The following is a 12,328-nucleotide window of genomic DNA, read 5'->3' on the forward strand; positions in this document are numbered from 1 at the left end:
CTGACGCCATCATGCGCAGTGATGCATATCTCCCCTCCATTACTCCACCAGTGACTTTGTCACAGTAGTCATTAGCAACTGCTTGTTAAAAGGTTATTTGTTTCTAAAGATGAGACTGAGTAAGAATGGAGTACCTACAGTATAAGTGAAAATTGCCTAATATGTAGCGATTATGTGGGATCTTCATAGGAATTTCTACATATAAAAATCTGTAATGTTTTCATATAAAGTATGCTATTATCTGATCTGCGTATACATTTTCTTGATTGTATAGCCAGATTCACTTTGTATCATTGGAAGTAAACTCCAAAGCACATTTTTTAAGGATGGTTGTTATGAACTTTTTTGTTTGATATCTTTAAAATTATCTGCATGCAAATCCAGACAGCAGACTGACATCTGATTATTTCAAGTTATTGGAATGGGTGCGTGAGATTTCAAAGGAAAAAGAAAATGGTTTGATAGTTTCTTCCAAAAAAATGCCATCCTAGTTAGTGACCTGCATCTGGTATTACATCTCATCAGAGTCGATTCAATTGTGCAGATCTTCTGTGCCAAATAGTATGGTGACTTTATGCCCAGTACCAAACATTCAGCTTGATTTAGTATATATTGGAGACCTTTTCCTAGCACCTAGATGCTAAAGTAGAGGTGGGCAATTAATTTTCCCAGCGGGCCACATGAGACCATGATTGTTGTGGGTGTCTGACCCAACAGGCCGAACGTAATTCTGCTCAATATTATTACTTTAGTAATATAATAATATATGGATTTTTATGATTTAATATTGAGCAAAATGAAGTTGAAGTAGCTGGTACTGCAAACACATGTTGGGATGGGGCTTATTGTAACATTCCTACCTGCAGAGGCTAATCAACGATATTTATTTTACTGCTTTTTATTACGTTTATAATGGTACTGCTGCTGCTGTTTAGCCCTTGTAGCTTAATGAACAGCTACCAATACAATATAATGTCCAGTTTGATGTCCGGCACAGTATAATGTCCCCTTACATGATGTCCTCACACAGCGCCTTACTCAGTATGATGTTCACCCAGTTTTCCCACAAGTGGTGATCATCTTAAAAAGTGAAAAACAGAACTGTTCCCCAGAGCCTGTCCCCCACTGCTCCTGTGGTGTGTGCAGCAGGCGGTGGTGGAGGAGAGAGCTGAGGGCTCCCTGTTCCATCATTCCAGTCCTCAGGATGCAGATAGCGGTGAAGTTTTGATACCATGTGGTGGTACGCCCGGTGTTTCCAGCCCTTTAGCTGTCCCTCTCTGCAGGCCGGACAGGAACAGTCAGTGGGCCACATGTCCACGGCTTGCACTCTGCCCATGCCTGTGCTAAAGAATACAAATCAGTAGGTTTTTTAGTGTTCTGTTTTCCTTGTTATGTAACTTCAGACACTTCACTACTATTTTCAGAAATAAAGTATCGGTAATAGGAGGGATATTTTGTGCCATTAGGAAGTCACAGTGTGTTCTTTGTGTAGCAGATAAACATTCTGGTAAACTTATAAGTACAAGGCTTTTAGGTTTTACTGAATTCTAAGTAATGTCTGCCGTTGGTGCAATTCATGCTCCTTAGCCCAAGTATATTTCTTAAAGATCATAATCTGGGTGTTGAATAATGAGTCAGTGCCAGGACTTGATGTAAACTTCCAGCACGAACAATGCAAATTCCAATGCTTTAGTACTGACATTGTTTTTTTGTGTTTTCACGTGTACAGTCTTCAGGATTCCCGGACCTCATGTTATGTTCCGATTATTTACCGGACCTGTTAAAGCAATCTTCTAGTTCCACACAAAACTTGGACCTGTCATGTGACCCTATCTCATTAGAAGAGCTGAATGCCATGGACTTGCCATCTTTTGAGCCAGCCTTCCTAGTCCTTTGCCGTGTTCTTCTAAATGTAATTCATGAATGTCTCAAATTGAGATTGGAGCAGAGACCAGCTGGAGAGCCGTCCCTTCTCAGCATTAAACAGGTAACTATAGAATGTTTTCTTCCTTTATGCACCTGGTGCTTTCTGGATGTCATTATCTTCAGAAACGGACTGCTTAGATCTTGGTACATCGAAAAAACAAGCAAAGACAACACGGAGTCTTATCCTTTTGCCGGAGAGTTGAATATAAAGTACATTCTTGCTTGTTAATGTGGCCTATTTAAAAAAAAAAAAAAAAAAATTGTTCTCATTCACTTTATGCAGTTAATAGCCCTCTGTGTCTGTACTGCTACATACTTAGGCAGTTAACTGGTTCATGCAGCTTTACATGAACACCTGAGCCTTACACTATAGCTGGTCCGAATAACTAAAGCAATTGTTACCCTCCACCTCTCGTGTCTCCCCTTTTCCTCATAGTTTGTAAGCTTGCGAGCAGGGCCCTCATTCCTCCTGGTATCTGTTTTGAACTGTATTCCTGTTATGCTGTAATGTCTATTGTCTGTGCAAGTCCCCTCTATAATTTGTAAAGCGCTGCGGAATATGTTGGCGCTATATAAATAAAAATTATTATTATTATTATGTGCAAACTGTCAGTTTACTATACCATGGGAAATGTATGAGTAGCCCTTGTGGTTTTAGCAAATAAAGTTGGTTATAGTATATTTATAGACCACCTGCCACCAGATCAAAAGTGGCCACTTTTTTGCTGTTTTATTTATGCAGCTCTTTAATTTATTTCTAGTGCTAATTTTCTGCTATTTACTGGATGGTGTGGCTTACACAGGGTAATAATGTAGAACAGCGTAAAGATGCAGAATCCTGTGAGCCACAACCCCTTGGAAATCCTAATACAAAATGGTGCTAAATTTCTCTGCAATGGTATGGTGGATTAAAAAAAACAACAAGTAATCAGGGGAGCAGTGGGAATAAAATAAGAGTAAAAACAAAAAACTGACCACTTTTAACCTTGTGACAGGTCCTATTTAGTAATATTTACGCTACTTATTTCCAATTTGCATAAAATTCTGTTTTTTGATGGCTACACAGATGCAGGACTGGTAACACTACAGTACCTGTATCACAGACAGGCAGGAGTTTACCAGTCACAGCTATCACTTGACCAGGACTGATTTTTATCACTGGGAGAGGAGTCAAGTGGATAAACAATGAAGACCATGCCTGCAGAGAGATCATTTGACAACTGTTAAGAAGTGACACTTTGTTCATGACACAAAATACCAACATGCAAAGAATAACCTTTTTTTGCTGAAGCTATATTTGGGAAGTACAGTTCTAAAGGCCCCCATACACATTAAAACTAAAGTCGTCTGAAAATGTGTAGTCTCACGATAACCGCAGAAAATAACTTGGCTCACACCAGTGGCCTTTCATAAATGCAATAATGATGCACACTGTGCAGATATGCCCAAAAAATATATATATATTTTAAATTACATTTATTAAAAATATCAAATCAAGCACTTTATTAATTGTAGCAGTAAGTTTGTAGTTTATTGTATCCAGTACAGAGTATAATATCAAATGTATAGGCTGTACTGCCCGTAAACTGAGACCCCAAATAGTGTAGAGCAGTTTGAATACCGCGGAACTATTGATGGTAGTGGTTACACCAGCATTATGCATGTTCGCTATGTGCCATCACCAAATAATGCAGTAATGTATTTCCCTTACAGTTAGTACGAGAGTGCAAAGAAGTGCTGAAAGGTGGGCTGCTAATGAAGCAATACTATCAGTTCATGCTACGAGAAGTATTAGATGAGTTTCACAAGCCTGACTGTAACATTGATGCTTTTGAGGAAGACCTGCATAAAATGTTAATGGTAAGCTTTTATTTTCCCTGTACTGATTGATCAAACCCTGAGAACGTTTTCACATAACTTTTTTTTTTTTTTTTTGTTAATGGAACTTCATACAGTATATATATATATTTTTTTATGGGCCCAATTTTTTGATTAACTTGTAGCGTGTCTGTGGGAATTTGTGCCAATCCAGTAAAAAGCTACTCTAATTGGTGCCAAAGATATTCGATGGGGTTGAATTCAGAGCTCTATGAGGGCCATCGGGCCATGTTGGTTCCCTCCACATCAAACCTTGTCATTATGGACTTATTGTGTTAAACACAGGAGAGCAGTCATGCTAAAAAAAAAAAGTTTCCCTAATGGAAACCCCAAGTTGGAATCATCCAATAGCCTAAAATCCCTTTGGTTGCCGAAGCATTAATATTCCTTGTCGGTATGCGAATCCAGACCTGGAAGTGGCGAGGCTCAGGACTTCCAAGGTGGCACTGTGTAGACCTTGTTGTGCCTGTTCGTAAAGATCAGACCATCAGACCGCACGCTTTTACCCCACCTTTTTGCTCTTCCACCATATTATCCACTGGGTCTGAGTCGGCGTGGTGTCATGCGTATACTGGTATGTTTACTCTATTGCTCCATATGGCATGTTTTCAACTTTGATTAATAGCTATCTTTTTACTGTCAATATGGATTTTTGTATACATTTGGCTTGATGCGTTCTATTTGGTACTACTCTGTATATTGCGCAGTATACGCCACCCTGCTCTTAGCTTCCATGCTGTATGTTGCCACATGTTTCCCTATTTATGACCATGTTCTTTGTCGCTCTATATATTTATAATAAATTTTCATGATTTGCATTCACTTTGGACTATGGCACTAGTTTTATTCGGTGGTTTTGTCTCTAGTAATCATTAGTGTGTCCCACACATATCCATTTACAGGCTGGATACATGGGATGTTTCCCTCTATTAGTATGATTTTACATATATACTATTGCCTGCTGTGGTTGCCTTATTTTCAAGCATTATATGGGGCATATTTTTGTATGGAGCATCTTATGGTGCCATCATGAACTTTATGGAGCATTATATAGGGCGTATTTTGTATGGATCATCTTGTGGGGCTCCTGATTCAATTTGAATATTCAAAAACATTTCACCTACTGATGTCTCAATTAATTTTACTTTTATTGGTATCTATTTTTATTTTTGAAATTCGAGTAGCTGCTGCATTTTCCACCCTAGGCTTATACTCTAGTCAAAACGTTTTCCCAGTTTTTTGTGGCTAAATTAGGTGCCTTGGCTTATTCTCGGGTCGGCTTATACTCGAGTATATACGGTATTCATCTGTTTGTTGAGAAAGCTGGCAGTTAGTTGATTTTCCCTGCAGCATTAAGACCATGTTCACACGTTTAGTATTTGGTCAGTATTTACCGTATTTTGCGGACCATAAGACGCAGTTTTTTCCTCCAAATTTGGGAGGAAAGTGTGGGTGCGTCTTATGGTCCCGATGTAACATGTGAGGAGGGGGTGGCAGCAGCAGAGTGGGATCGCACTGGGTTACCACTCACAGGAGGCAGTAAAATGTCCCCACTGCCTGGCTGCAGTGCTGGGGAAACCATGTGGTCCCGATGATTAAAGTGCAGTGAATATTCATTAGCCACTTCCCCGCCCACCTGTCAGCTGAGCAGGGAGAGGGGAGCAGCACATGAATACTCATTCACTTAAACAGGGACACGCATGATTTCCCCAGCGCTGGATTCCTGCAGCAGCTGGGGAGATCTGTGTGTCCCGTGGAGGAGGGGGCAGCAGCAGGGTGGCAGAGGGGAGATAAGATCGCTGCATACCTGACAGGCTGTGCTGTATGCTGAGGTATAAGGACCTGTGTGATGTCATGAAGAGGGCGGGCTAAAGCATCACATGGCATTACAGAGCCCTCCCTCTTCTTGATGTCCTCACAGGTCCTTCATACTCAGCATTACAATCTGCAGGCTTCCTCTTATGACCTGTGCTGTGGAAAGGCAACAAGAGGGAGCGCTCTGTGTGTGCCATCATGGAATGCTCCAGCTTTTTACCTCACCACAGTGTGGCTGGCTGCCACAATTAAAAGGTTAGTCTTTACAACACACAATAAAGCACTCTGCCACTCCTGTAGTGAACTATAACTCCCAGCATGTCATATGATCTGCAGGACATGCTGGAAGGTATAGTTCTCCCATGAGATCATAAAGCAGCACTCCAGTGTTATTTTTTAGTGCTGGAGTGGTGCTTTAAATATAAGCCCTGTGCCCCCATTCTTAGGCTACTTTCACATTTCCGTCGGGCACTCCCCGTCACAATGCGTCGTTTTGGTAAAAAACGCATCCTGCAAACTTGCCCGCAGGATGCGTTTTTTTCCCATAGACTTGTATTGCCGACAGATCGCGAAGTATGGCCACACATTACGTCCATCGTGCACTGGTTGCGTCGGGTTTTGGCGGCCCAAACTCTGATGATCCCCAGCGCACCATCGAATCCATGATCATCAAATGGAAAGAACATGGTGCCACAATAAACCTGCCAAGAGAGCATCACCCACCAAAGAGCTCAGTGTGTGCAAGGAGGGCATTAATACATTGGAGAGGCAGACCAAAGGTAACCCTGAAGGAGCTGCAGAGTTCCCAAGTAGAGACGAGTCCGTCCATACGACCAAAATAAACCATACACTCCATAGAGGTTGCCTTTATGGAAGAGCGAGCTGAAAAAAGCCTTTACTTACAAATTGTAAGGCTTCTTTTGAGTTTGCCAAAAGACAAGTCGGAGACTCACCAAATGTATGGCAGAAGGTGCTGTTGTCAGAATTTAAATTTTTGGCCACTAAGGTAAAAACTGCCAAACCAACACGGCTCATCACCCCAAGAACATTATTCCCAAAGTGAAACATGGTGATTGCTGCACCATGATGTGGGGATGTTTTTTGGCAGCGGGGACCAGGAAAATGGTCCGAGTCAAGGGGAAAAGAGATGGTGCGAAATACAAGAATATTTTTAAGCAAAACTTTTTTGTCAGTGATTTGAGGCTGAAACGGAGGTTCACCCTCCAACAAGTCAATGACCCAAAGTATACAGCTAAAGCAACACTCAAGTGGTTTAAGGGGAAAGCATGGAAATGTTTTGGAGTGGCCAAGTCAAAGCCCAGACCTTAATCCAACTGAGAATCTGCGGTCAAACGTGAAGATTACTATTCACCAGAGGAAACCATTTAACTTGAAAGAGCTGGAGCAGTTTTGCCTTGAGGAATGGGCACAATTCCCAGTGGCAAGATGTGGAAAGCGCATAGATATTTAGCTGTAATTTCCACAAAAGGAGGCTCTACAAAATAGTGATTTTTGAGGGGTGAATAGTTATGCACATTGACACTTTCATTTATTTAGTCCTATTTGTTGCTTGTTTCGCAATAAAATGAAAACCAAGTGTTCACAGATGTAGGAATGTACTTTACATGAACTGATGATGCAAAGCCTCAAAAAACAAACTGAAATTCCAGATTGTGAAGTGGCAAAACACGGGAAAAATGCCAAGGGGTTGAATACTTTAGAAAGCCTTTATCACTGGGTTTATGCAAAACTAAATAAGTCTCCTATCCTCATGTTTGATGGGTAATGTCCTTAAATAACCTGATTTTTTTCTGAGTTGTAATTTATAAGGAAGACTATTTGACCTCAGGCTATGAACGTGTTATACTCGGCAGCTGCGATTTGGCCTCAAGTTGTGGGAAACAAAGCTATTACTTCTCCTTTTGACTTCATAACTTCAATTTATGTGGTTTCAAACATGTTTACTTGTACCAAACAAGCTAAATGGCTCCGTGAAGTATGCATTGGATGATGGTCCAAAAGAAAATTAGTGTTTACCTTAATTAGTGCTGGTTCCTGTTTGTGACGGGATATGCATATTTGTCATGATTTATGTCATAATGACCCATTACAGGACAATATAAACTGCAACTCGCCTCTCAAATACAGAGCAAAATACACTTCTCGCATATTATGAATGTGCAAATAACACAATTAAAATTATAATTTTTTCAATGGTCTTAAAACTCATGTGTTAAGGCTATGAGCCATACATATATTACTGAGCATAAGCAAACAGATGCATTTGTTATTTTGAAGTCTGGTGTGGAAAATAAAAATTGTAATCCGGTCACTGTAGGGTTACTATGACAGGTTTTATCCATGCCTGCCTGTAATCGAGAATATGGGTCCTATTAGTACTACATTCAGGAGGTCTGCCAATACATTATGTGGAACTTCTGATTGAAATTTGAATTTTTCTATCATTTAGACATGAGCGCTCACGGACATGGCCTCTACGTTACTTTCTAATGGTACGAACCCCCCCCCCCCAAAAAAAAAAAAAAAAAAATCATCATCATACAGTTATAATAAAAAGTGTCTGGGAAGATGTGGAGTAAAAAAAAAAAGGACAAAAATGAGGCTTTGCTGCGGAGGGAATGGATTAAAGGGTGAATATGGAGATTATTGGAGATGTCCAAATATGAGAGTGTACACAAGCGCACAGGAACTATGTATCTTATTATCGTTATAAAGGCCCTGTCAGGATCTGTGCACAGTGTGATTCGTGGCCAGTCTTTAATGAAATGGTGCCAGAGGTGGCACATGCGTAGCTCGAGATTTCGGCTCCATGAAGACGCTGTTGGTCTGAAATCTCGATCTACGCATGATCGGTCTCCGGCTTTATTTTATTCAAGAGATGAAAACCGGCTGTAGAATGAGACTTAAAAAGAAGGCAGGTCACTGAATAATCAGTGATTTGTAAAGGAAACATAGGAAGCAGGTGGAGGAACAGGAGATACTACCTCTTAAGCCCACCCTGATGCACAGAAATGTCATTAGAAGAAAATTGGGGGCAAAAGGAGGGTGATCTGAATTTTTATATATACATATAATATTTTTTTTACTTTTTTTTATTTTTAAAAGCATTTATTTTTCTCGAATTGAAGTTGCGATCTTCTGATTGCTTGTGCTACACATGGCAGTGCTAGGTATAGCAGAAATAATTATTTCCTGGCCGGTGTGAATAGCCAATCAGCAAAGACCAGATCTTCTGCAGACCCCTAGTTGTTATGCCAACCCATCGGTGCCCCGTGAATATGTGATAGAGGCATCAATGTGCGGGATTTTGTGACGCTCTTCCGATCATGTTAAATGTCACTGACAAGAGATTGTCAGAGACATTTAACATGTTAATAGCTGCGGGTGAATCTTGAATCCATCTGCGGCTGTTAGGGGCCCATGACAGCTGATCAAATCAGAAAAGATGCCCTATGACGTACCTACAGTATATGTCATAGGTGGTGAAGTGATTATAGGCTAATTAAAAAAAACAATTCGCATAACTGCACCTTTAGGGCCATACTTTATAGTGCTAAATACTGCTGACAGGTTCTCTATAAAGATGTGGCATAACATGTTCACAGCAATGTCATGTTTACATTGCTGTGCATTATATTCATTTTTTGCTGCACTGTTTTAGGTGCATTCTAGGTGGAATGTGGATGAAAAAGACTGGCGCATTTAACCCTAAAGTGGATCTGTCACAAGATTTCACTACAAATTGTATGCCCTATAAAATAGGACTGGTCTCATTATTTTGTGGTTTAATGTCACAATATCTGTATAAATCCTCTCATTAATCTATCAAGCACCATAACTTTTTTCATTTTCCGGTCAAACTAGCTGTTTGAGCGCTGAGGTGATATTTTTGAATGACCCGTTCATTTTCCCGTATGTTATACTGATAATTGGGGACTAATCAAAGCACAGTTAATTGATTGGAAGGAAGAAAAAGTATAACTGTAAAAATGATCTGGCATCATGCTTCGGATTATGGGGATACCAAACAAAGTTGTTTTGTTTAATTTGGTTAAAAAAAAAAAAAAATTCAGATCTTCTGTGGAAAAAAAAGTTCTTATTTGTGTCACTATTTTCTGTCATCTGTAACTATATTTTATTTTTCTGTTGATTAGATTTTTATTGCTCACTGAGTTAACATATTCATTGATGCCTTTTAGCAGTATCAAATATTAACATTTTTATTACATTTTACATTTGGAGTGATTTTAGGTTTTTATTTATTCATTTTTTTTTTCATGCTGTTCCATATGCACTGCAATACTGTAAAATTACTAGTCTTCCATGACTAGGAATAATATCATGCCAGTCAGGCACAGAGCTCTTTAGAACACAACCCCCACCAACAACCATCGGCGCCTGCAGTCATGTACCGTGGGCCTCTTAACACTCAGCTTCTTGCCGGTGGCATTTAAGAGGTTAAACTGATGTGATCAGAGCAGTCCCCTAACGCATCAGTTACTTTTGGGTGCTGGCTGTCAGGAGCGGAGTCTGCTCCCTGTAGTGACAGCACACAGCTGCCGGACATGTAAGGGGTGGAAATGCGCATTTTACGGGTCCAGTTAAAAGGAACCCAGGTGTGTTCAGTCTGTGTCCTGCTTGCACTGAGATCCCAGTAAGGATTATGCAGCCATTACATGCACCTGTGGAAAGGTGATGGTAACTTGTAACCGGAATAGCCTTTGAAACTTGTACTGTACATTGTACATGTTATCAATGCTAATTCTAGCTTTAAACTACACAAGCTGATACAATGACGTCCTTCTCACTGCCAGGTGTACTTTGACTACATGCGCAGCTGGATCCAAATGTTGCAGCAGTTACCTCAGGCATCGCACAGCCTGAAGAACCTTCTGGAGGAAGAATGGAACTTCACCAAAGAAATTACTCCTTACATACGGGGAGGAGAAGCTCAGGCTGGGAAGCTCTTCTGGTAGGAAAGACATTGTGCCTTATGGCTATAAAGTTTTAAAGTGATCCCCCTTCAAGAAGATGTATGATAGGTGATAACCTACTAGCCAGGGATCGAACGATCTTTGCAATCTCTATGGGACTACTGGATATAGCCAGCGGTCAATTCCTTGGCGGAACACAAGTTATCCCCTCTTCTAGCCCCTAATTAAAAATTTTGTGACCCCCCCTCCCCCCCCCCCCCAGTACCCCACAGAGTCCTGATCATTTCTATCAACTAGTAACTAGTCTTCTTAAAAGTTTACTATCACATGGTAACACTGTAAAGATAAGCCGGAGACAAATGTGCCTTGAAAAATATACAACACGGAAATAGTAAAATGAAGCTGTAACTTTTTTAAATAATATATACCTTACGCGATGTATTGGATCCGAACACCAATAATTAGAGGAACAAATCTAGGAAAGAAGGATTTGACTTTATATTTTTGAGTTGATCTGCTACGGGCACTGTGGACGCCAATAACTCCTCACATGACCAGCCAATAAAACGTGGGTATATAGTGGATTAATGATGGAATATGTCCTGTAAGAGAACAATGGATTTCAAGCTTTCCTGTATTCTCTGGAGCTGCCGCTAATCTCATTTAGAGCAAAAGGATCAGCAATTGGAATTGGGCAGGTTGGTTCCTTCTCTCCCCCGACATAACGTTTCAGGGAAGAGTTGGGAGACTTCAATACACATTAGTTTGCCAGTCGAACTTGCCAATGTCAGCGAGATATGCCGACGTTAGTCTAATGTGTATGGGGGCCTTTATTTCCTCTCCCCATTCAGAACGCAAGGGTACAACTTTTTTTTAAATGTATGGTCTAAATGTCCCCATACACATAAGATGGCTGTCCCTCCTGGCTCCTCCGTAGACAGAAACGCTAGGTTTGGTCTAGTGTCCCTGTTTTCTTTTATGAGGGAGCTACTGCGAAGCCACCCTGACAAGTTTATTTCCACACAGAACAATTGGATCGGCTGTTAAATTTCAGCAGGCCAGATCCCTCTCTCCCGAGTACGATCTGTTAGTGACAGTCTGAGCCCACCATACACATTATTTAAGGGGGCCATAAGGAAATGGTGCCTGCTCTCTATAATGAATCTGTTAATTGGTAAGAGGACCCGCACTAGATGGTGAATAGTCACATAGGTCTGAGGGGAAAAGGGCAAATGAAAACAATCCTTAGAGAAGGGTGACAGGAGCTTATTGAAAGAGGGCCCCTGAGATGAGCAAAGTTGCCTACTGGTGGTCCTACTCCCTTATGAAATACTTATAGCAGGGGAGTGTGGCTGCATAAGCCGAGGCCTGCCTCAAACTCTCCACTTTATCGCTTGTCTGTGGTGAATGTACCCTAGACCATGTACAATGACAGACGTCCCCTGATTTTAGTCAAATCCTTTTTATTTTCAAAGCATATTCTATAATATGTTTATTAACCTGTTTTTGCAGTTGTGTGTCAATAGAAATGTTTGGCTCCACAAGCCGTATGCATCACTGCAGAATGTCAGTGAGCTGTCTAATGGCGGCCTGTAACCCCTTATATTGTGCTTTTAGCGATATCGCAGGGATGCTGCTGAAGTCTACAGGGAAGTTTCTGGACACTGGTTTACAGGAGAGCTGTGATGAATTTTGGGCCAGTACTGATGACAGCAGCGTCTCTGATGAAATCAGGTAAGTTTGGCATGGCGGTG

General features: G+C 40.8%; 1 protein-coding gene across 2 annotated transcripts in view; it reads left to right on the forward strand.

Annotated features, from left to right (window-relative positions):
* Positions 1-12,328, forward strand: part of MAP3K4 (mitogen-activated protein kinase kinase kinase 4) — a 115,913-nt gene that overhangs the window by 50,167 nt on the left and 53,418 nt on the right. For both annotated transcript variants that reach the window (XM_069769521.1, XM_069769522.1), the window contains exons 4-7: positions 1,730-1,987; positions 3,640-3,786; positions 10,455-10,612; positions 12,192-12,308. In XM_069769521.1, coding sequence (XP_069625622.1) covers positions 1,730-1,987; positions 3,640-3,786; positions 10,455-10,612; positions 12,192-12,308 — 680 coding nt within the window. The remainder of the gene's footprint in view (positions 1-1,729; positions 1,988-3,639; positions 3,787-10,454; positions 10,613-12,191; positions 12,309-12,328) is intronic.

The sequence above is a fragment of the Ranitomeya imitator genome, chromosome 5 (assembly GCF_032444005.1).
Source record: "Ranitomeya imitator isolate aRanImi1 chromosome 5, aRanImi1.pri, whole genome shotgun sequence".
Lineage (NCBI taxonomy): Eukaryota > Metazoa > Chordata > Amphibia > Anura > Dendrobatidae > Ranitomeya > Ranitomeya imitator.